The sequence below is a fragment of the Typopeltis vanoorti genome, chromosome 20 (assembly GCF_054136105.1).
Source record: "Typopeltis vanoorti isolate ZY-2024b chromosome 20, IOZ_Tvanoo_1.0, whole genome shotgun sequence".
NCBI lineage: Eukaryota > Metazoa > Arthropoda > Arachnida > Uropygi > Thelyphonidae > Typopeltis > Typopeltis vanoorti.
Window position 1 is genome coordinate 6,946,381 of NC_143568.1, and position 21,947 is coordinate 6,968,327.

At 36.1% G+C, this 21,947-nt stretch overlaps 1 protein-coding gene across 1 annotated transcript in view; it reads right to left on the reverse strand.

Moving 5' to 3' along the window:
- The window catches only part of IFT52 (intraflagellar transport 52), a 203,819-nt gene that overhangs the window by 161,963 nt on the left and 19,909 nt on the right, over positions 1 to 21,947 (reverse strand). The window contains exons 2-4 of the mRNA XM_090410486.1: positions 21,615 to 21,672; positions 21,378 to 21,502; positions 16,023 to 16,110 (exon numbers count right to left, since the gene is read on the reverse strand). Of these exons, the coding sequence (XP_090266612.1) occupies positions 16,023 to 16,110; positions 21,378 to 21,502 (213 nt within the window). The 5' untranslated portion in view covers positions 21,615 to 21,672. The remainder of the gene's footprint in view (positions 1 to 16,022; positions 16,111 to 21,377; positions 21,503 to 21,614; positions 21,673 to 21,947) is intronic.

The window sequence follows — 21,947 nt, forward strand, 5'->3', positions numbered from 1 at the left end:
GGCATGAAAGGCTAAGATGTGAAAGTCAACTCGAGAAGAGAAAACTGATCCTTGTTGGCAAGATGAATATTGCCAAAAGTGAGGGAGAGTAACTAATGGTCTTTCTTCCTGGAAATCAGGATTGTGTTATGGTAGCATAAAAATTCACCAAGTTATCCTCATCCCATCAGAAAATGAGAAGGAAAGCAGTATTTAAGGCATTTGTTAAAGATGATTTTGAAGTATGAATTGCCTAAGTACTATAAGGTTTTGAAAATGAAAAAGTACTCGCATCAGCAAATCTATGAACAGGACTGGGTGTCATGGATGGGGAGGGGAGGAAAGATCATTGATGTGTAAGCGGAAGACTATAGGTCAAACTACAGACCCTGGGGTGTGCCAGCACTGACTGTAAAATTTGATGCTGCAATTAATTACCAGAAATGGACGCTAACAAACAATTCTTTCACAAAAGGAAGAAGGAATACCATAAGACAGTACCTTAGTAAGAAGGCCACAATGCCAGACTCAATTGAATGCCTTGAAAATAACAAGAGTGACCACTGGAATGTCTCTTGAACTTTTCCATGGCCTATGTCCAAAGGCAGGTAAGATGGATTAGGCGAGCTGCTGTGAAGAGAATGGCAGAATGCATATTTGTGATCTGTAAGTAATAGGTAAGTCTCCAAGCTGTGAAGCAATTAGTTGTTGATGACATTTTCCATTATTGTTGAGAGTACCGAGATCAGAGCAATATGCCAATTAGCTTGAAGGTTGACTTTTATTTCCATATTTGGGAACAGGCTGGATAAAGGATTGCTTCCAAGCTGTTGGATAGATGCAAGGAGAGTATGACAGATTGAAGATATAATACAAGATGGATGAAAGTGCTTTTAGTAAAACTGAAGGAATACCATAGCTGGGAAAATTATTAGTGTCAAGGCAACTGAATATTTTTCCGATGTCCTTCTAGCAAAATTTCCGACGAGGTATACCATGGATAGTTTGTGAAATGGTTGGAGGAGATCTGCCTTGGTTATCTATACAAGGCAAGGCAGATTGCCAAGAGATCCGTCTTATCTTTAGAAGATGTTACTATTGAACCATCACAATAAGAGAAAATTAGAAACCTGGAAGGAGAGAAGTTGCATCCCACAGCTTTGGCAAGGGATCAGAAAGCTCTAGTGCTATTTGGTTCTTAAAAAAGTCATTTTAGATTTGTCGATTCTGTTTTCCTCTGCAGTTTATCCCATGTATATATCCAATAATGTACACAGTGCAGTCCATCATATAAGTTTTAGGATTTCAATTTTTGCATGTACACTACTGGAGTGAGTTGACAAATGTGCTAAGTGTGAGGTCAGTTAACATTCAATAGTGCAGGAGTTATGACGTGAAGTGAAAAGTGCTTTCTTTGTATGTCAGAGTTATGAACCACAATTAAATTGTGTTTTAAAGTGGGCTTTTTTAGTACAGAAACCCTAGAAATGGTACAAAAGCATATAGAAATGATGCTCTAAACCAATATAATGTCTTCAGGTGGTAGTTGCAATTTCATGATTGAAGGAAGTCAGTAGAAGATGAGAGAAGTGGCGATTCCACATTGATGATGAACAATCAATCATCGAATCACATCGTGGATGATATTAGAAGCTTCAAAACATCTCTAAGCGTATTGTTCTTTGTATTCTGAGTGAAGATCAGTGTGTCTATATTCACAACACACTCAGGCAAAGCATTCCACTCACAAACCACTCATGTGAAGAACCTACTCCTGATTCCCTTCCCCACACCCTACTTATACAGTTTCAATGGATGACCCCTTGTTTTATTCCACCCCCATTCTATGAAAAATCTCTTACATGTCAACCCAATAACAACTCCTGAGTAACATATGTCACAATCACATCCCTCCCCACTTCTCCTATTCATGAGGCCTTGCAATTTACATTCTCCAATCTGTTCTCATACTCCACATTCCAAAGACCACTTTTGTGAATCTGCACTGTACCCTGTCTAACAATAATCCACGAGGCCTGATCAAAGTTTTATACAATATCATCATAATGTCTTTTATTTCTGCATATCAGGGTCCTCTGCATCATTGCATTCATCTGATGTCTTCACAACATATGCAATGTGGCTGTGAATTTCAGATGCTTATTCATTCCTACTCGCAGATCTCTAATCTGCCTCTACTTCCTTTAAAAGTTTCCCCCACCAAGCATATACTTTGCATCCAATCACTGCTTACCAAATTTCAAAGCCTTACATTTTGCACCATTGAACTGACAGTTCCACTTACCTGCCCATTCATGCAATCTATTCAAGTCCTCCTGTAACAACATGACATTTGCTTGCCTCTGCATTGCTATCCCTAATTTTGAATAATCTAATTAAAGGGCATAATTTCGCCATTGCTCTGAATAAGGTACCCCCCATAATAGAATTCTTTCATAGCATAAATATTCGATCCTTACCCCAGAAAACAGCTAACAGGAAAAGATTTGAATGTGCAAAAATTCTTTTTAATGCCAATCCTCCTCAGTGGAATATATCTTACTCTGAACTAAAAGCACTGAAAACTAACAAGAACCTAATTATTATGAAAGCTGAGAAAGGGATGGCTGTAGTTATTCAAGATAGAACAGAATACGAGAGAAAAATGTCACTGTTACTCCACAACTATTCAACTTACAGGCTCATCACTTCAGATCCTACCGGTAGCCAAACGAAAAGACTTAATTAAGAATTATAAACACGCTAACACAAGAATATTTTAATGTTTGCCAAATATTTCAGTCTGAAACTTACAGACCATCCCTCAGTGGCTTGATAGGAACATTTTTTAAAGGTGGAATACAAAAAATTGATCATTCAAAAGTAGAACGAGCAACGTGATGTTACATTGCTAAGTATTAAAGAGGTAAATTTCATCAGTGATGAATAAATTATAGGTATTAATTCACAATTTCATGTAACAATCTTAATTTATAAATTCAATTAAAGATAACATTAGACTAATGTAAGAATTAAAAAGTCCTAATTAAAAAAACTTTCAGTGTGTTATTCGGATTAAACTTTTCCATATTTTTGACAAGGATATACAGTTTATTTCGATTCAAATTAGGGCGTTGAAGTAAGGCCTCAGCACTCTCTTTGCATAGGTGTTCGAATTGATAACAACATCTGTGTAGAAGGAGATATAATAAATTTAGTTTAATCCTTTATCCAAGTGTAAGCAAGCAAAGTTTGCGCCTGAAGTATCCTCAGGACTAAGGCAACTTGTGGTAAAAGTGCACCAAGCTCTCATCACTCCTTGTCTTAGCATCTCCCACAATGCAAAGCACATCTCCTTGCAGAGATGTATAATGCTATGCATTAAGGGAAGGGACACCACCCGGACCGGTTTCAACCTTTATTGAGGTCTCGTCAGTGGGAGCCAGACCACACAGAGGTGGTGATACCAAGGTGGAAGCAATGGAGAAGTCATCTTTACCTACACAAGTTGCCAAAAGGTGTCTCACCTTATTATTAAATTACTCTGGATTCAGAGAAAGATGTTGGAAGTTTTTTCCACTTGGTTAGACTATGATAAATTTAGTTTAATCCTTTATCCAAGTGTAAGCAAACAAAGTTTGCACCTGAAGTATCTTCAGGATTGAGGCAACTTGTGATAAAGGTGGACCAAGCTCTCACATCACTCCTTGTCTTAGTATCTCCCACAATGCAAAGCACATCTCCTTGAGGAGATGTATAATGCTATGCATTAAGGGAAGGGCCACTACCCAGACCGGTTTTGACTTTTATTGAGGTCTCGTGGAAGCAATGGAGAATCCTTGGACAAGTGAATGTTGCGGCTTGTCTATCGGATTTGTTACGAAGAATGTATGATTGATGTTCTTGTATTCTTTTTTTCTATAGAGCATCCTATTTGTCCAAAGTACGACAGATTGCACTTACAAGGAACTTGATATACACCAGGCAGAGACACAGTTCAGCATTTATTCTTTAGAAGAGGGGAAACAGGTGGATATTTTGTGAATAGGGATATAAGTGGCTGTTAAATCATATTTCTTCAGAATTCTTGAAATTCTGAAATCCCGGAAATATATGGAATTCAGATATATGGAATTCAAATATATGGAATAAAAGGATCGCAGAGACTCGTGAAAGATGAAAATCATCAAGAACAAAGACTTTGGTAAAGACATGCAAAAGTGATGTAGATATTCCTGTGGATAGGTGTGAAAATTGCAGAGGTAAAGACAAAGAACAGGAAAGGAGATTTAAGCAACGTGGTGAGTAGTAGGAAACGGAGTTCCTGAGTGTTCCTAGAGTCTTTGGACCTGTGGCCAGGAACCTATGGAAAAGAAGTCAGAGGAGTCTTTCCAATAGAATAGTTTCATCATTAACTACAAAGATAGAGAAAGAAAGGGCATTATTCAGAATTCGCACAGTGACTCCATCAAGGATGAGATGTATTTCTGCAATGTCCTAGAGAGAACAAGAATCGTCCTAATCAAGACAAAGGAATGAGATATCCTAATAGAACTTTCACTGAACACAGTGGACTGTTTGCAAAAGGATCTGAGAGTAACTGTAATATGTTGATACTCTTGTGCTATGGGTATATGCAACTGTGTAAAGGTATGAATTAAGTGTTGTCTTAATTATGTAGAATACTGTGTCTGAACGCTGTTGTAGAGTATTGCATTTATAAAATAGTGAATGATAATCAAGATTTAGGTAGATTAGGAAAGGTAGTAATAAGTAATTATTTCTCTCAAATGTACATGCAATTCTGGGTTAGAATAAATGACTTGTAAACAACACACTGATCTGATACTCGTTGATGCACTATCTCCAAAAAAAAAAAAATCTGTGTGCTGATAAGAAATTGCCACGAGTAGCTTAAGTGTTGAGCAAGATAATTTGAAGCTTCTGTTTAAGTTACGAGAGCTTTCATTTGCTGTTATTCCACGTTTCAATCCCTCATTCTTGGAAATTTCGTCTGGGGCTGGCACAGTCAAAAAAACAAAATTTGCCTGACTGAAGAGCATAAGGGACTGAATAAATCGCAGACATATGGCTTGAGGCAATTTGAATTAAAGTTAGTTATGTATGATGAGGATTAAGTCAATGCAGTGAAGGGGGTAATTCTAGTAGTGAAGTTTCTTCAGTTAAAGATAAGGAATTTAAGTTAATTAATCCAACCTTTGCAATTCCTTCATTCTCAGATGAGTCATGAAAGCATAGAAACATTTTTTAGATATGCAGAAAAGATTAGAGATTTAGGAAAATAGTCAGATTTCCATTTGTTAATTATACTTCGTAATAAATTATTGGGCAAAGCCAAAATGTTCTTAAATACATTCCCTTTATTGAGAGTATTAAAACATTTGCTGATATCTCTTATCCAAAAACATTAAAATCACCTATTCTCTGACTCATTCTATTACCAGATTGTTTAACATACACTTAATCATGTCTACAAGACTAAACACCTTGTTTTCATAACAACAAAAAAATGTTCATTTTTGGAATTCCTTTCGGAATCTAGTATTAACATTCTTCCGACTGTCACATAAAACTAAAACTTCATAAGAACAAAATTCCTCTGGGCTGCGTTCTTAAACTTCCATTAGCTCTCCCTTGTTTTTCTGATTACTCTGATGCCGAACGCTCTATCTCTGTCAGCTGTTAAAACTTCCTGTCCTGTCAGGAGTCTTCTCCCTCCAGGAGATTGACTACCATGTGTCTCCACCGTGTCCTATTCTGCACCTCTCTGCTGCATTCCTCACATGAGAGATAGATCCAGTCTTCTGTATTTTTCATCCACTCCAGTCTTTGTCTTCCTCTTTCCCTCAACAGTTCCTTCGAGAAGTGTCCTCTGTAGGCAGTTGTGTCTCAGAATATGTCCAAAATATCTGACTTTTCTCTTTTTAATTTCTTTCATCAGGCTCCTATTTATGCTTGCCATCTCTAGTACCTCTTCATTTGTCTTTCCATGATATTCTTCGGAACATCCACATTTCAAAGGCCTCCAGTTTTTTTCACACTCAGATTGGAGAGTGTCCATGTCTCTACTCCATATAATAATGTAGACCATATGTAGCAATTGGAGATTCTTAGTCTTCTTTTCAGATTTAATTCTCTAGATGTTAGTAGATTTTTCATACTATTGAAAGTTGACCTTGCAATTTCAATCCTTTTTCTAATTTCATCTTCTGTCCTGCCATTCTCTGTGATCAAGTGTCCGAGGTATATATATTTTTGCACCTTCTAATTTATTTCCTTTTATATTGATGCATGTTTTTGGCATTTTCTTTTCTCTTGAAATTACCATGATTTTTGTCTTTTTAAAGTTTAAACTGAGGCCATACTGTTCACTATACTTGAGGGTTTCATCTATAAGAGTTTTGAGGTCATATTTGTTTTCAGCTAGAAGAACCGTGTCATCTGCATATCTTAGGTTATTAATATTTCTGCCCACCACAGTGATTCCTTTGAGGTTAGTAATTTTATTAGATATTTCTTCTGTGTACAGGTTAAAGAGAATCAGAGAAAAGACACAGCCATGTCTCACACCTTTCTGAACTGGGAATTCTTCTGAGGTATCTCTATTTATTCTCAAAGATGCAGTCTGTTCCCAGTAAAGATTAGTTAATAGCCTAATGTCTTTTCTATCCATGCCTATTTTTGAAAGGATTTCAATTAATTGTTCATGTTGGACATTGTTGAATGCCTTTTTGTAATATATGAAGCAGAGGTACATATCTTTTTGTTTTTCTAGATATCTTTCTATGATGGTTCTGACGTTGAAAATACCTTTTCTTGTACCTACATTTTCCTTGAAGCCACTTTGTGTATCATTTATTGCTATGTTTATTTTTCGTTTATTTCTTTCAAGAATAACATATAGGACTTTTGATACTTGACTGATAAGGCTGATTGTCCTGAACTCTTCACATCTTGTAGCTTTTGTTTTTTTGGGATTGGAATGAAAATTTAGCGATTAATATCTTTGGGTAGAAATCCAGTCTCGTATATTTTATTGCATAATTTTGTTAGAAAATTCAGTCTTCCTTCGTCGAGAGCCCTCAACAATTCTGCCAAAATGTTATCTATTTCTGCAGTTTTATGTGGTTTTAGTTTTCTGACGGTATTTTCAACTTCATAGAGTAAAATAGATGGTCCTTCTAAATCAGTCTGAATATCATTTCTTTGTTGTTCATATAATTTCCTTGTGTATTCAATCCATCTTTCCATGATTTCTTTTTTATCCATTAGAATATGGTCTCTTGAGTCTCTAATGACACTTGCATGGTTTGCTGTGTTTGTCCTATTGTCATTTCTCTGATCTTTTCATGCATTTCTCTGCTTCTGTGTTTTCTATCAAGGTTTTCTATATCTATACATTTATATTTAATCCATTCCTCTTTGGCTTTCCTACATTCTTTTTTTTTTTTATTTCTTTATTCATGTTTTTATATTCAGGTTTGTTCTTTAACTTTTTTCTTTGTTCCATCAACATCAATATTTTTTCATTCATCCAAGGTTTATTTCTTTTCCTTTTTAATTGTGGGAGTGTATTTTTGGCTGCTTCATTGATGCTATTCTTGAATGTTTGCCAGTTCATGTTAATTTCATCAATTGGTGTTCTATTTTCTGTGCGAGTTGTGGTGTCAGACTTATTAAGGGATTTTGTGAATTCTTTTATAAAGCAGTCTTTAACTTCTTGGTTGTTAAGTGAGTCTGAATTATAAGTTTCTCTTATGAATAGTTGGCTTGGTATCTTATGTTTTATTTTGATTTTTCTAATCATTGGGTTATGGTCTGATATAATAATAAGCAATATATAATATTGCTTATTATTATATAGTCAATTTGGGTTCTATAGATGTCCCCAGGGCTTTTCCAGGTATATAGTCTTCTGGGAGGATGTTTAATCAGTGTGTTGGCAATTATTAGGTCATTGATTTCACAGAATTGAATTAATCTTTCACCTCTTTCATTTCTGATTCCAAGGCCTTGGTTTCCCATGCAAAATGAGATTTTTTCTGAGCCCACTTTTGCATTTAGGTTGCCCATCATTATAATAACATCATCTGACTTAGCACTGGAGATTACAGTTTGGATGTCTTCATAAAATTGTTCCAACTCGTCATCTGGTGATCTTGAGTTGGCACATATGCTTGGATAATATACAGGTTGAATGGTTGTGCAGTTATTTTGGCTGTTATAATTCTGTCATTTATGGGCCAATATCCCTGTAGAGATTTTGCAATACTACTACTCTATTAAGGAGTAAGTCACTGCCAGAGTAGATTATAGTGTGATTTTTTATGCCTGTATCTGTCCACCTCACTTCACTGATACCTGCAATATCGGCCTTCAACACTTCTAATTCCTGGAGTAGGTTATCTAATTTGCCTGCTTTGTAGAGTTCTGACGTTCCATGTTACTATTTTCAAGAGATTGCTCCTAGTTTTCAGACAAGGGACATCTGAGAATATCCTCCCTGGAGGGTTTGGGATATTATCTTCATACACTGCCTTAGTAGTTCTTGACTTACAATTCCCAGTTTCAAGCTCTTCTTCCCTGTAGTTATAAGAGCAATTGCAGGGGTCTCAACCACATCTCTAACTTCATATTGTGACATGGTGTGTTTCATGGTTGACAATGGATAAATATGTGGTGAGGCTCCAATCTCTTCCACGATGGCTGGCCACAAGTCCCTTAGATGTCAGGAGTGTGCCCTCGATGTGCTGCATATCTTGCTGTCATGCCCTTGATCAGTCAGTGTTGATTCTTTTGCCATCTTGGCAATTCCAGACTTCATGCACATAAAAGGTGACATTCCCTATTTACAGGGTTCTATATTGCTGATACCCTCACTTAGTTTAGTCCACCAGCCAAGGCGGTTTACCAGGGTGTGACCGCTGGTGTGCACTACCAACTTCTTGGAGCCATAAGTAAGAGTTGAGTGTATGTGAGGACCAGAGCCCAACATCCTGACCCTGAGATCAGCAGCTGACATCGATACTAAGGTGCTACCTACCTCTCCATTAAACCCCATATTAAAACTTCAGTAGAACGAAATTCCTGCAGTCTGCGTTCTTAAGCGATGTGCTCATTATTGATGTTATTTTTGTCAAAATATAATGAAAATGTCTTTATAAAACACAACAACTATCCAAATCCAGTAAGTACAAAATTTTTTTAAATGCTTTACATTTCATTTTAACAAAATAACATCAATAATGGGCACATCGCAAGTGCCGACAATACGTATTATGAAACCAAAACTAATAATTTACTAACAATTTGTAAAAATATTCATAATTTTAAATTATGATTATTTTTACACCCTCAATCCTTGCAGTGACATTGATAGGCTCTACCTATCATGCAAAAAAGGAGGCAGAAGATTATTACAAGTAAAACTAAAGAAAAACGAAATCTGAATGATTATCTGCAGCAAACAATGGAAAAATTTCTAATTGAGGTAAGGAAAGAGGGTTTATTTAAACCATGGAAACAAAATTGGAATATAAGACTAATCAAGTAAAAGTGAGAACTGAAAGATGGAAAAATAAAGCATTGCATGGAAAATACCTTCACAGCATAGAGGACAGCACTGACAGCAACTTGACCTGGCAATGGTTGAGAAATGGAACACTAAAGAAAGAAATAGAGTCTGTAATTTTTGCAGAACAAGAACAGACTATTAAAACCAATGTTATGAAGGCAAAATACAAAAAATTCAAGAAGACAGTAAATACAAATTGCGCATTTACTGCGCAGAAACGGTAGACCACATTATAAGTGAGTGCAGCAAAATCAGATGATAATGAAGTTAAGATAATTCACTGGCATTTATATAAAAAAAAAGTATGGGCTTAAAAGTATCTAAAGACTATTGGAAGGATAAAGTTAACCAAAAAGTGATTGAGAATGAAAAACCTAAACTACTCAGGGATCCAGACTGATAAAAGCTTGGAACGTAATATACCCGATATAACAGTGATTGAAAAAAGTGAAAACAAGGGCGTTCAGTTTATCGAAACATTAGCACCAGGGGACAGCCGAATTGACAAAAACGAAACTGAAAAAATTAAAAGTATCGTGAGTTGCAAGTCAAAGTTGAACAAATTTGGCAAAAGAAAACGAAAGTTGTTCCCATAATAGGTGCTTTAGGCGCCATCCCCAAAACATTGAAAAAAACATCTAGAAGCACTCGAGTTAGATGGATTAGAAACTGGGCAGCTGCAAAAGATTGCTTTGTTTGGCACAGCATTCATATTCAGAAGGTATTTCCACACCTCACAGACCCGTGGGTGGGACTCTAATTAGTGGAATATAACCAGTCTTTTACTTTTAATTGTAAAAATATTAGTTTGTACTACTCTTAAGAATGACACCGAAAGTTTGTCACAGCAGGGCAGTGTCTAAAGATCAAGTTAAAGTTCTTACTACTGAAGTGAATGTTTGTCCTGGTGAAGAAAAACGTTGCCGCACTGATGATAATCTGACATTGGAATATCACTATTAAAAGAAATTAGAAAATTAACCAGAGAATTAGAAAAAGTGGTAAAACATTTAATGAAACTTACATAAAAGGGTCAAAACAAGAAGAGGCAGGAAAGCACTGAATTTGGTAATCATAATATTAATAACAACAACAACAAGGAAAGTCAGTTAAAATCAATGAAATAAAGAGGTGATATGGTATGGTGATTCAATCTCAAAATGTGCATTTGCTGTAGGAGTCACTACTTCTAGTTTCCCAGGGACAAAAGTTTTTAAAAAATATGACAAGCATCATTGAAAAACAGAAAAGAAAATTAAGAGATGGTAGTTCTGGTAGGTACTAATAATTTAAGTAGTGACAAATACAGTATGAGAAAGGATATGAAAGGCTGTTGGAAAAAGCGAGAAAGAAATATGAGAGTAAAAATTGTAGGTTTGCTACTCAGATACGACAGTACTAAGTTAAGAAGGGCAATGATAGCAAATGATTTCATGTGCAGAAGAAATGGATGCGATTTTTTTTGTGGAATGTGCTTGATGGCAGAAAATATTTGTATAAGAGGGACGGCCTGCTTTCAAATTCATTTGGCATCAGGAGCCTGGAAATATTGCTTATAGTATTGAGACTTAATAAAGTCAGGGAAACTAGTTCCTCAAGAGAGGAATGGAAATAATGTGTATGAAAGTTCACCTATGGTATGCAAACGTGATAACGATATGAATGGCTTTGAACATGGTCTATGCATCTGGCTAGGTAAAAGAGAAAGTTCTAAAACAAGGTCAAATAGATTGCATATCTAATTATAAGAATATGCTAGGTGGTAATTTGTTATTTCTATACACAAAAGCCAGGAGCATCAGAAACAAAGGGGTTGAGTTCATTGCTTTATTGAATACGATGTAGCCTAAGACTGTTGGCATTAGTGAAACCAAGAGACTCCATAGCTCAGTTGGTATAGACTCCTTGGTCAAAAAGACCAGGGCTCGATTCTCATCAATGACGTAAGGAACCTTCATCTGGTCTCTTTCGACTAAGGGGAAGTTAGCTGGTCTCATACAGAGGTAGAGGGTTTATTTCATCTGCATCTGGAAACTGGTTTCATCCCTCAGAACAAGCAAACCAGCCCTGTGAACACGCACACAGATCTACAGTCATCATTACGAGGGATCAACCTGTCCTATGATGGAGAGGAAAGGGGGAGAACTCCATATGAAATAAATAAATTGGTAAAACCTATCAGAATCAGATATGGCAACTGAGATCGAGTGTAATGGGTATACTATTTTTAGGAATGACAGAAGAAATAGGAGAGAAGGAGGAGTACTACTATTGATATTAGATGACTTAAGTCCAGTTAGGGTAGAAATGCAAGAAGATAATGATGGTAACAAATGGTAACAATGTTCCATGTACCAGTGAGTTTGAGCCTATCTGGTGTGACGTTTAGGCTAACAAAATGAAATATATGGTAGGTTGTAGCTACAGACCTGGTGACTCAATTGCAGGGGACAAGAAATGAATTGCCAATTTAGCATTATGGGTACTAAACGAGTGAAATTATAGGAGACTTTAATTTTCAAAACATTGATTGGGTAGAAGAGAAAACTCATGATAAAAATGAAGAGGAATTCATTGAATTGTTGCAAAACAAAACTTTCTCAAGCAGTATGTGAAAGAAGGAACTCGAGGACAAAGTGATGGATTTGCTCATAGCATCAGAAAGGGATCCGTTAAGAATATGGCATTTTACAACCAGATGGCAAGTGATCATGCTTTGCTTTCTGGGGAAGTATCTAATAATATTGATGTTCCCATTAGAATAGGTTACATGCTGAACTACAAAAGCTGGAAATTATGATCAACATAGGAGAATACTATCTTTATTCTTAAATGAGGGATATCTGAATGTATCCCTAGTGTTCAAAGAATAAATAGGTTGGGAATGAAATGGATGTGCAACCTTATTAAACAAAGGGGTTCCACAAGAAAGAACATGATTGGAAAGAACATCGTGAGAATAAGAGTGAGAGGAGTTATGAAGTATATAAAGCTCAGGCCAGAAAAATAACGAGTATTGCATGGAAAATTAAACTGGATTATGAAAAGAAATTGGCTATGCAAGCTTAAGGCAATCCAAAATAATTTTATCATTATGCCGCAAGCAAAAGAAAGAATGAACGCAGAAGCATTCAGAGTACCATCTGCATTCAATACCATTATTGAATGCAGATGGTACTCTAGTGTCAGAAATTAATGAGATTTTTCAATTAATGAGTGCTCACTTTGCTAAGATATATCAATTAGGTGTATGGTGCACAATACTTACTTCATTAGATGAAGAGTTATTGCATAACCTGGATAAGAATTTGTCAAACGTGCTGATATTCCAACAGATGGACCATCAGCATGCTTGCTAAAGGAATATTCAGCTAAATTGCTAGGCCTTTCACATGCTTGTATAACTTGAGTCTCAGCTCAGGAATAATACCACAGGAATGAAAGGAATGTATGATAGTTCCATTGTACAAGGGTGGTACCAGGTTATGCAATAACAAGAGTTATTGCATAATCTGGATAAGAATTTGTCAAACGTGCCGATATTTCAACAGATGAAACATCAGTACGTTTGCTAAAGGAATAGTTAGCTAAATTGGCTAGGCCTTTCACATGTTTGTATAACTTGAGTCTCAGCTCAGGAATAATACCACAGGAATGAAAGGAATATATGATAGTTCCATTGTACAAGGGTGGTGCAAAAACTGATGCGTCTAACTACTGATAGGTCAGTATCAGATACCGCACCAGAGATACTGATAGGTCAGTATATCTGGTGTGGCAGTGAAGATTTTAGAGACGTTGGTAAGAACTCGCATACAGAAATGGGTAGACAAACAAGCCATACACTGCAAGGAGCAGCATGGGTTTACTGAAGGAAGGTCATGCTTTACCAATTTGTTCATATTTTATATGAATGTTACTGCCAGAGCTGGATAAAGGGAAAGGGAATTATAACACTATGATAATATTGGATTTTGCTAAGGCATTTGATAGGATACCACACGAAAAGCTGTTGCATAAACTGGAAAATATAGGATCGGAATATAAACTCTTGAATTGGATCAGTCAATGGTTGACAGACAGATTTCAAAAAGTGGTATAGAGTGGGTGTGAATCTGTAAGATATAAGGTGAATAGTGGTGAACCTCATGGACCAGTTCTTGGGCCATTGTTGTTCAATCTATACATTAATGACATTAGGAAGGATCTAGCAGGAGACATGCAATTGTTTGGTAATGATGTAGATAGGCAGGGCAATCAGGGATGCTACTAATATCCAGCACTTACAAAATGATTTGAACAGGCTGGAAATTTGGGCAAATGAAAATGGCTATCAGTTTAATGCTAGTAAGTATAAAGTTATGCACTTTGGTGCGATGAGATTTCCAACGTTATATTATAGCATCCCTCATTGGTATCTTATGCTACAAGATACTGATGAGGCTAGGGATCTTGGCATAAAGGCGATAGGAAATTTATGGTCAAAGGTCAAAAGTTGCAAATACAACTCAGAGGATAATTGTGATGTGAAAGCTTCCTTATCCTTACCTTGATATGCAAGGATAAGGAAGTCATTTTTATCTCTTTATAAGACCACATCTGGATTATTGTGCCCAGATTTGGTCTACCAGATTCCAAGAGTATTCCTCCTATTATCTTGAAGATTTGTGCTCCACAGTTCACTACTATTCATGTTATCTCTTTATGTTCTCTTACTCCACCGGTATCTAGTCCATGTCTAACCAATTCCAAAGAAGGGTGATAGATATCCTTACAATCAAGCTATCGCCCAAATCTCACTCAACTCAGTCCTCTCTAAAGTAATGGAGATAACCATCAACAGTCAATTTCCATACTATCTTGAAAGTAATCAACTAATAAACAATGCCAGTATGGCATTGTTTATTAGTTGATTATTATCACACCTATGCCATACCTCTAGATAAGCACCATGGAAAAGTTATATAACTACCAAATGGTTGTACTCTCCAAGGCTTTCGACCAGGTCTGGCACAAGAGCCAAATTGTAAGCATCGATCGTTCAGTGTCTGTCCTGTGACTTCTGCAACTATTTTTCCAGTTTTCTCACTGGACATACATTGCATGTGATGGCTGATGGTTCCTATCTTCGAACTATACAACTAATGCTGGAGTCCTACAAGGTTCTGCCCTCTCACCCACCTTGTTTCCTCTTATATCTCAATGACGTGTTCCAGGTGACCACAATACACAGTTTTGTCAATGACAGTACACTACATTCCTTCTCATTTGCTAAACATTGTACCAAACTCATATGAGCAACAATCTCTGAAAGCCTAAATTCTGATTAAGCCATTCTTCGGCATGGGCTTCTTAGGAAACCTTGTCAATTTCAACACCTGCAAAACAGTTCAGCCTTATTTCCCACAAAAAAGAACTATTAACTCAGCCTTACCTTTGAGAACACCCAAATGTCTATGCAAGAAGAGCTCTCTCCCCACCCCCTTGAGTTTACTTTTACATCAAGACTATCTTGGTACAAACACATTACAACCATTGCCTCCTTAGCATCCAAAAAATTAGGATTCTTCTTTTGTTCAGGACATTACTTTACTCCCAAACAGCTACTAACCCTGTGCAAATCACAAATTTGCACATCCATGAAATGCTGCTTGCACATCTGGGTAGGTGCACCTAAGAGCTTTCTAAAAATACTCAATGAAATCCAGAAGAGAGCAATCAGACTGATTAATGATTACCAACTCATTCGAACTACTCTCACACAGGTGAGAAGTATCTATTACATACATTTCCTATAAATATTTCCATGGGAAATGTTCATCAGAACTATCATCAATAATTCCTCCTTGCTCTCAAATCCACTGAAACACATGCAGCTACCACCAACATCCCTTCACAGTCAAACTCCATAATCATAGAATAAGTTTCACTTCCTTCTCCTACATTCTTACTGCTGCTGTATTGTGAAACAGTCTTTCCTCCCATGTGTTACCCAAGAAATACAATGCACAGGCCTTCAAAAGTCAATGTAGACAAGTTCTTCGTTTTCCCAATTCTCTTCTTATATATGGTACTAATGCATTATAAGTTGATGAACCAACCTATTGGCCCAACATAAAAAAAAGTTCCTTCTGTTATAGGATTTTTTTTTAGGAAGTTATCTCACAATAGTGCAATAAATCCCATTTCATTTCTCTTCGGATTTCACCGCTTCCCCATCAATCTTCATATAACTTAAATTACCCATTAAGATTACTTGTTTTGCACCCATCATGTATATTTGGTAATGCATTTCATCATCAATGTTATGGATTCACTAGTTGTATGACAACATCCCACTAGCCACAAACATGCTGAATGGGGAGAGAAATAAGCTATTTTTAGGACTAACACACACACACACACACACATTTATATATATATAACAGTAAACTTTAATTTAGGCTACCTCTGTTTCAGTAAATTTTTCTCTTGGACCAGGTAGTACAAAGACTGCTGCTTGTGCAAGCACTTGTGCAGATAATTCTTCTTTGTTGCTAATAAAAAAAAAAATATAAGAGGAATTTCCTACAAAAGTGATGATCAACATAATAACTGAAATATACAACAATATTTAATCTTTAGTATATTTATTTTAGGAGATAATGAGAGAAACTGGTTTTTATTGCATATATAATTAAGTATTAGTTTATGTAGTAGCATGAAAGCGATTTGGCTCATCTCATATGGAGGTAGCAGGGTCTTTCGCCTAGTGAAGAAAAAGCTGGATTCAGACCAAATAGAGGCTGTCATGACAATTTTCACTTTACAAATAGTTGAGAAATTGTAGGAATATAACAAAGATCGGTATTTAAGTTTTGTAGACCTGCAAAAGACATATGACAAGGTGCCAAGAGAAAAGCTATTTAAAACACTGCAGTTATATAGTAGTATCAAGGGGGCATTATATCAAGCAATACTTGTCTTTGAGTTGTACGTCAGCAGTTAGAACTGAAGGGAGTAAGGAAGAAGTTAAATCTGGTGTCAAACAAGGATGTACATTATCCCTTCTCTTTTTCATTATCTAAATGGATCACATTATGAAGGAAAGTGGTATTAAGCCGATATCAAAAGTGGAGATGTTAATCTCAGTTCTTTACTTTATGCAGATAATGTTATACTTTTAAATAAATCCAATACAAATCTACAAGATTCCCTCACTAAGTTGAATAACTGTTATAATAAATTCAGTATGAAAATCAGCAATAACAAAACAATGAAAATAGGCAGAAACATTGGAAATATCAACTGTATCATCAATAGAGAATATATAGAACAAGCAAACATTTCAGCTACTTTTTAGTGAAGATTATTATTATTATTATTCAGGCCTTTATGGAGTCAAAAGACTCATCGTGGGAGGTCCTTTCTAAGAAACACAAGTCTATCAAGACTCATCGAGGGAGGTCCCTCCTAGGAAACACAAAGTCTATCATACCACTCCTTAAATGCATTGACCGTTCTCACTCTCACCACTCCATCAGGCAATGCATTCCATGGTTCAACCACCCTCCATGCAAAGAAACCACTCCTCACCCTCTTTCTCGCTGTTCAACCAAGTGAAAGAACTCCCCAGTGTCAACTCTGTAACCACCTCTCAACAGTTTAAAAGTCTCAATCATATCACCCCTCCTCCTTCTATCTACCAAACTCTGCAGTCCACACTCCCTCAGCCGATCCTCATAACTAACATTGTACAGTCCCGACACCATCTTTGTTATCCACCTTTGTACCCTTTACACAGTTAATTTATCCCCTTCAAATCCTGGGGACCAGATTTGAGAACAATAGTCTAAGTGTGGTCTGATCAGAGTCTTATAAAACGGAATGATAACTATTTTATCTCTGCAGGTCAGTGTCCTTCTCATTATTGCAGCAATCCTCTATGTCACCTTCACTACCTTTGCAATACGTCCCCTAAATTTCAGGTTTCTATCAATCATCAAACCCAGATCTCTTGTTTCTCCTACTTCCTCCAGTTTAACTCCTCTCATAGAGCATGCAGCATCCCATCGATGTGTCCCATGGTAAATTAAATATGAAAATAGACAACAAAATCAACAAAGCTGGTATGGTAGGAAGTCATCTGAATAAATTTATATGGAATAAGAGAGAAATTAGCCAAAACACTAAATTAGCTGTATACAAGACACTGTTCAAACCAATTTTAAACTTATAGATCTGAGAGCCGGGTTAAAAATAAAACTTTACAGATATGAGAGTCCTGAGAAAGATTAGGGGCATGAACGTATCTTTCCTAATATCCTCATATTAAAAATGAGGATATTAGAAAGAACTTGAGATTGTGCATCCAGGAATGTGTTAGAAGTGCTAATCTCAAGTGATGGTCACCTAAACAGAATGAGAGGAAAGATTAGCAAAACAAGTTTTTGCTGCCAGGTTGGCAGGAAAAAGACCCAGAGGAAGACCAAGATATAGGTGGATTGACACAGTAAAAAGTGCCTTAGCAGACAGAAATATAAGATTTGATAATGTTGGAGTTTGACAGGTAACAGATTAATTTGGAGAAAAAAAAAACTGTTGATAGGAAGGCAGTACTATAATAATATCCTGTACACCCCTTGAGGTGTACGTTAGGAATTTGATGATGAGCAGCTGCATACATTCAAATCTCTTCTCTATGTTAGCTTTCTTCCTGCCAGTATACAGTGTCCACATAATTAGTTTCCCCATTATAATTGACTGTCCTGTGTGTTCCCTGAGCTAATTTGCCAATATACATGCAAACTACATTTTCCTTTTATACAACAAAATTTTGTCTTCATTGGCCTTTATCTCATACATGATGGTTTAAAATGCACTGCACACCAAAATTGCATTCCTATAACTTTTACTTCTGTTCTTTACAATTTTTTTATATCATACAAAAGAACTAACTATATCTTCTCTGGGTGGTAGATGAATTTCATCCTGGCATGAAACCACCATAATGATATCTGGAGACAAAGTATTTTTATCGCTAGTGGAGGAGTCTCAGACTACCTAACACATTACATCCATCTACAGTATTTGTATACTACAGGTTTTTAACCTTTCAGAAGTGGACTCTCATAAAAAATACACATTAGACCACACAAAGCTGAAATCTACCATGTTCAATGTGTATACCATTTCATTGCTAGTTATCAAGCCAGACTAATGGAGTAGGCATCACTTTGATAATGATATGTTTTATGTAGCTATTGCATGGTATTCACACTTGGACAGTACTTAAGTGATAACCAAAATGGATTCAGTTTATATATATATATATATATATGGAAATCAACACCGAAACAAATGCAACACTGTCTTTATCGCGGTTAAGATTACACAAGTTTACCAGATAGAGTAACAGAACAATTCTGAACATTAGTGTCATTAACTAGTCACTAATACTTTCCTACACTCAATTGATAGACAATATTTATCTGTGTAGAAAAATAAATGAACAGTTTTTTTGTTTGATGCACAGATAATATACTGATGAAAGAACACTTAAGTCTATGCCAACCGTGGACACAAGCCAAAAAATGTTGTGAGAAATTGTACTATTGCTATATATATGAAGAGCCAAAGGCTTCAATTCGGCGACATATGACTTGTTTAAGTTAAGGGATATTACATCCCATATCGTTTCTTAGCCAAATATAGTAGAAACTATATAAAGTTCAGCAATTCCAAGCGTAAGCAAATACCTGGATACTGCAGCAACTGACCCTTAAGGTAGTGCAAGCTGAGGCAACTCATGTCAAAGGTGGAGTAAGCTCCGGTCGCTATTCTTGATATTTACCCATAATGTGAACTTAGCTCCTAGGAGCTGTATTACTGTTCTACATTATGAGAGAAGGTCACTACCCAGACCGGTTTAAACCTTTATTGAGGTCTCATCAGTGAGTAGGTAGACATAGTTAATATCAAGTTTGTAGCGAACAGAACTTACAACCCTTCTATGAGTATTGCCGAGAGGTGTCCTAATAAATTATTAGATATATGAAGAGCCAAAGGCTTCAATTCGGCGACATATGACTTGTTTAAGTTACGATATGGGATAAGAAACGGGATATAAATAGGATATAAGAAATGATATGGGATGTAACATCCCTTAACTTAAACAAGTCATATGTCACCGAATTGAAGCCTTTGGCTCTTCATATATCTAATAATTTATTGGGACACCTCTCGGCAATACTCATAGAAGGGTTGTAAGTTCTGTTCACTACAAACTTGATATTAACTAGGTCCCTACTCACTGATGAGACCTCAATAAAGGTTGAAACCGGTCTGGGTAGTGACCTTCTCTCATAATGTAGAACAGTAATACAGCTCCTAGTAGCTAAGTTCACATTATGGGTAAATATCAAGAATAGTGATCGGAGCTTGCTCCACCTTTGACATGAGTTGCCTCAGCTTGCACTACCTTAAGGGTCAGTTGCTGCAGTATCCAGGTTGCTTACGCTTGGAATCGCCGAACTTTATATAGTTTCTACTATATTTGGCATGAAACTCTGAGTTTCTTATTCGGCTAAGAAACGATATGGGATGTAATATCCCTTAACTTAAACAAATGTACTATTGCTTTTAATATTTCCAGAGCATTTGAGTCTGGTATCAAGACCTGCTCAGCAAACTGCCATTCTTCCTCCTCCTATAATTAATTACCAAGTCTTCTCTCTGCTTGATCCCACATTTCATTATTTCAAGATCTTTGAGTGCATGAAACAGCCTTTCATATCATTTTTTAATGGGTGAAGATATCTAGTCACCTTCAATGCTACAAAAATGCAACTCTGCCCTCTTTTTTTGACATGAGGATCTCAATTCACCTTTCCCTACTTTTGGGTAACACACAAATCAGAGTTCTTCTTAAAATCTGTATGTGGCATTTACCTCCAGGCTTTCCTGGTAGCAGTTTCCTCAGCATCTAAAAGTGTTGGTCGATTCAGAGTATGATGCTTTTTTTCACCTATCCTGATATGAAACAATAGGTGAAAAGTAACATCCTATAACTCTCAAATCTGTCCAACCTTATAAATATTGTTCATGATGATGCACCAAAAAACCTCTAAAAATTCTTGATTATTATTATTACGGGTATCTCCATGGAGTCAGTAGACTCATCGCGGGAGACCCAAACTAGCAAAACAATATCTGTCATATCTCTTCTTGAATTCATTTACAGACGAAGAGCTCACAACTAAGTCAGGCAATGAATTCCACTCATTCACCACCCTCCAGGCAAAAAACCTTGTTCTGACACCTTTGTTAACCACACTGATGTTATCCAGAAGAGGTAAGTTCAACGTAGTGAGGATTTCTCACTCAATGACTCACTTCAACCAGATATCACAGATTGTCTGTTTTTTTTTTTTTGTTTGTTTTTATGTCTAGCATCTGTCACTTCTCCACTTTTCATTAAAATTTGTTAAAACACAAGCAGCGGTCATCTTTTACTGCAAACCTACTTCTCGTTTTCTCTTTCATTCTATTGTATCTGTTCTTTCTCTTCTTGACGAGAGCAGTAAGCCTTCCTCAAGATCTCTCAACCTCCCACGATGAGTCTTTTGACTCCATGGAGGTCTGAATAATAATAACTACAATCTCTAGCCCATGAAGAAAAATATCAATAAGTCTTCTCCAATAATCCTTGCCTATACATTGCTGCAACTTGCCATGTGTTGAGATACAAAATAAAATAAAAATGTGTTTAATATTTAAAGATACTAAGTATTTTATAAATATAAATGCCAAGTGATTAATTTACCTGAGCACTTTAAAACTGTTCTTGAGCCTTCTATTCAAGGTTTTGTAACCTTCATTTACATTAAATAGTTCATTCTTTGAAGAATTGAAAATAATAGTATTACTCCTTTCTTTGTTGTCAACCATCTATAAAATTAAACACTTAAAATGCATTACTGGAACAATAAATGTAAATTTTTAATAAGTCAAAAAAGCTTACTTTGCATATAGAATTATTAAAAGAAAGAATAATTAGTACCTTTGTTATTTTATAACCAAATAGGTGAACAATGGTTGTCTTTTCAAAAATTTGGAAGCTACAAATTGAAAATAAGAATGACTTAATTACACTTTGTATGCATATTAATAACGTCAAATTGGAACTTTTTTGGACTCATTCTTCAGAGTTTAGAATTAATGTGTTGTTTAAATTTCACTTACAGAAAAAAAAAAAAAAAAAAAAAAAATTGATTACATCTTACAAACAGGAGCTCAGAGGATTTCCATGATGAGAATTTACCTTCATTCTCATATACATAATATATTATACCAGGGAATAGTTGACTGCATGTGCCTGGAAATGGAAGAAATA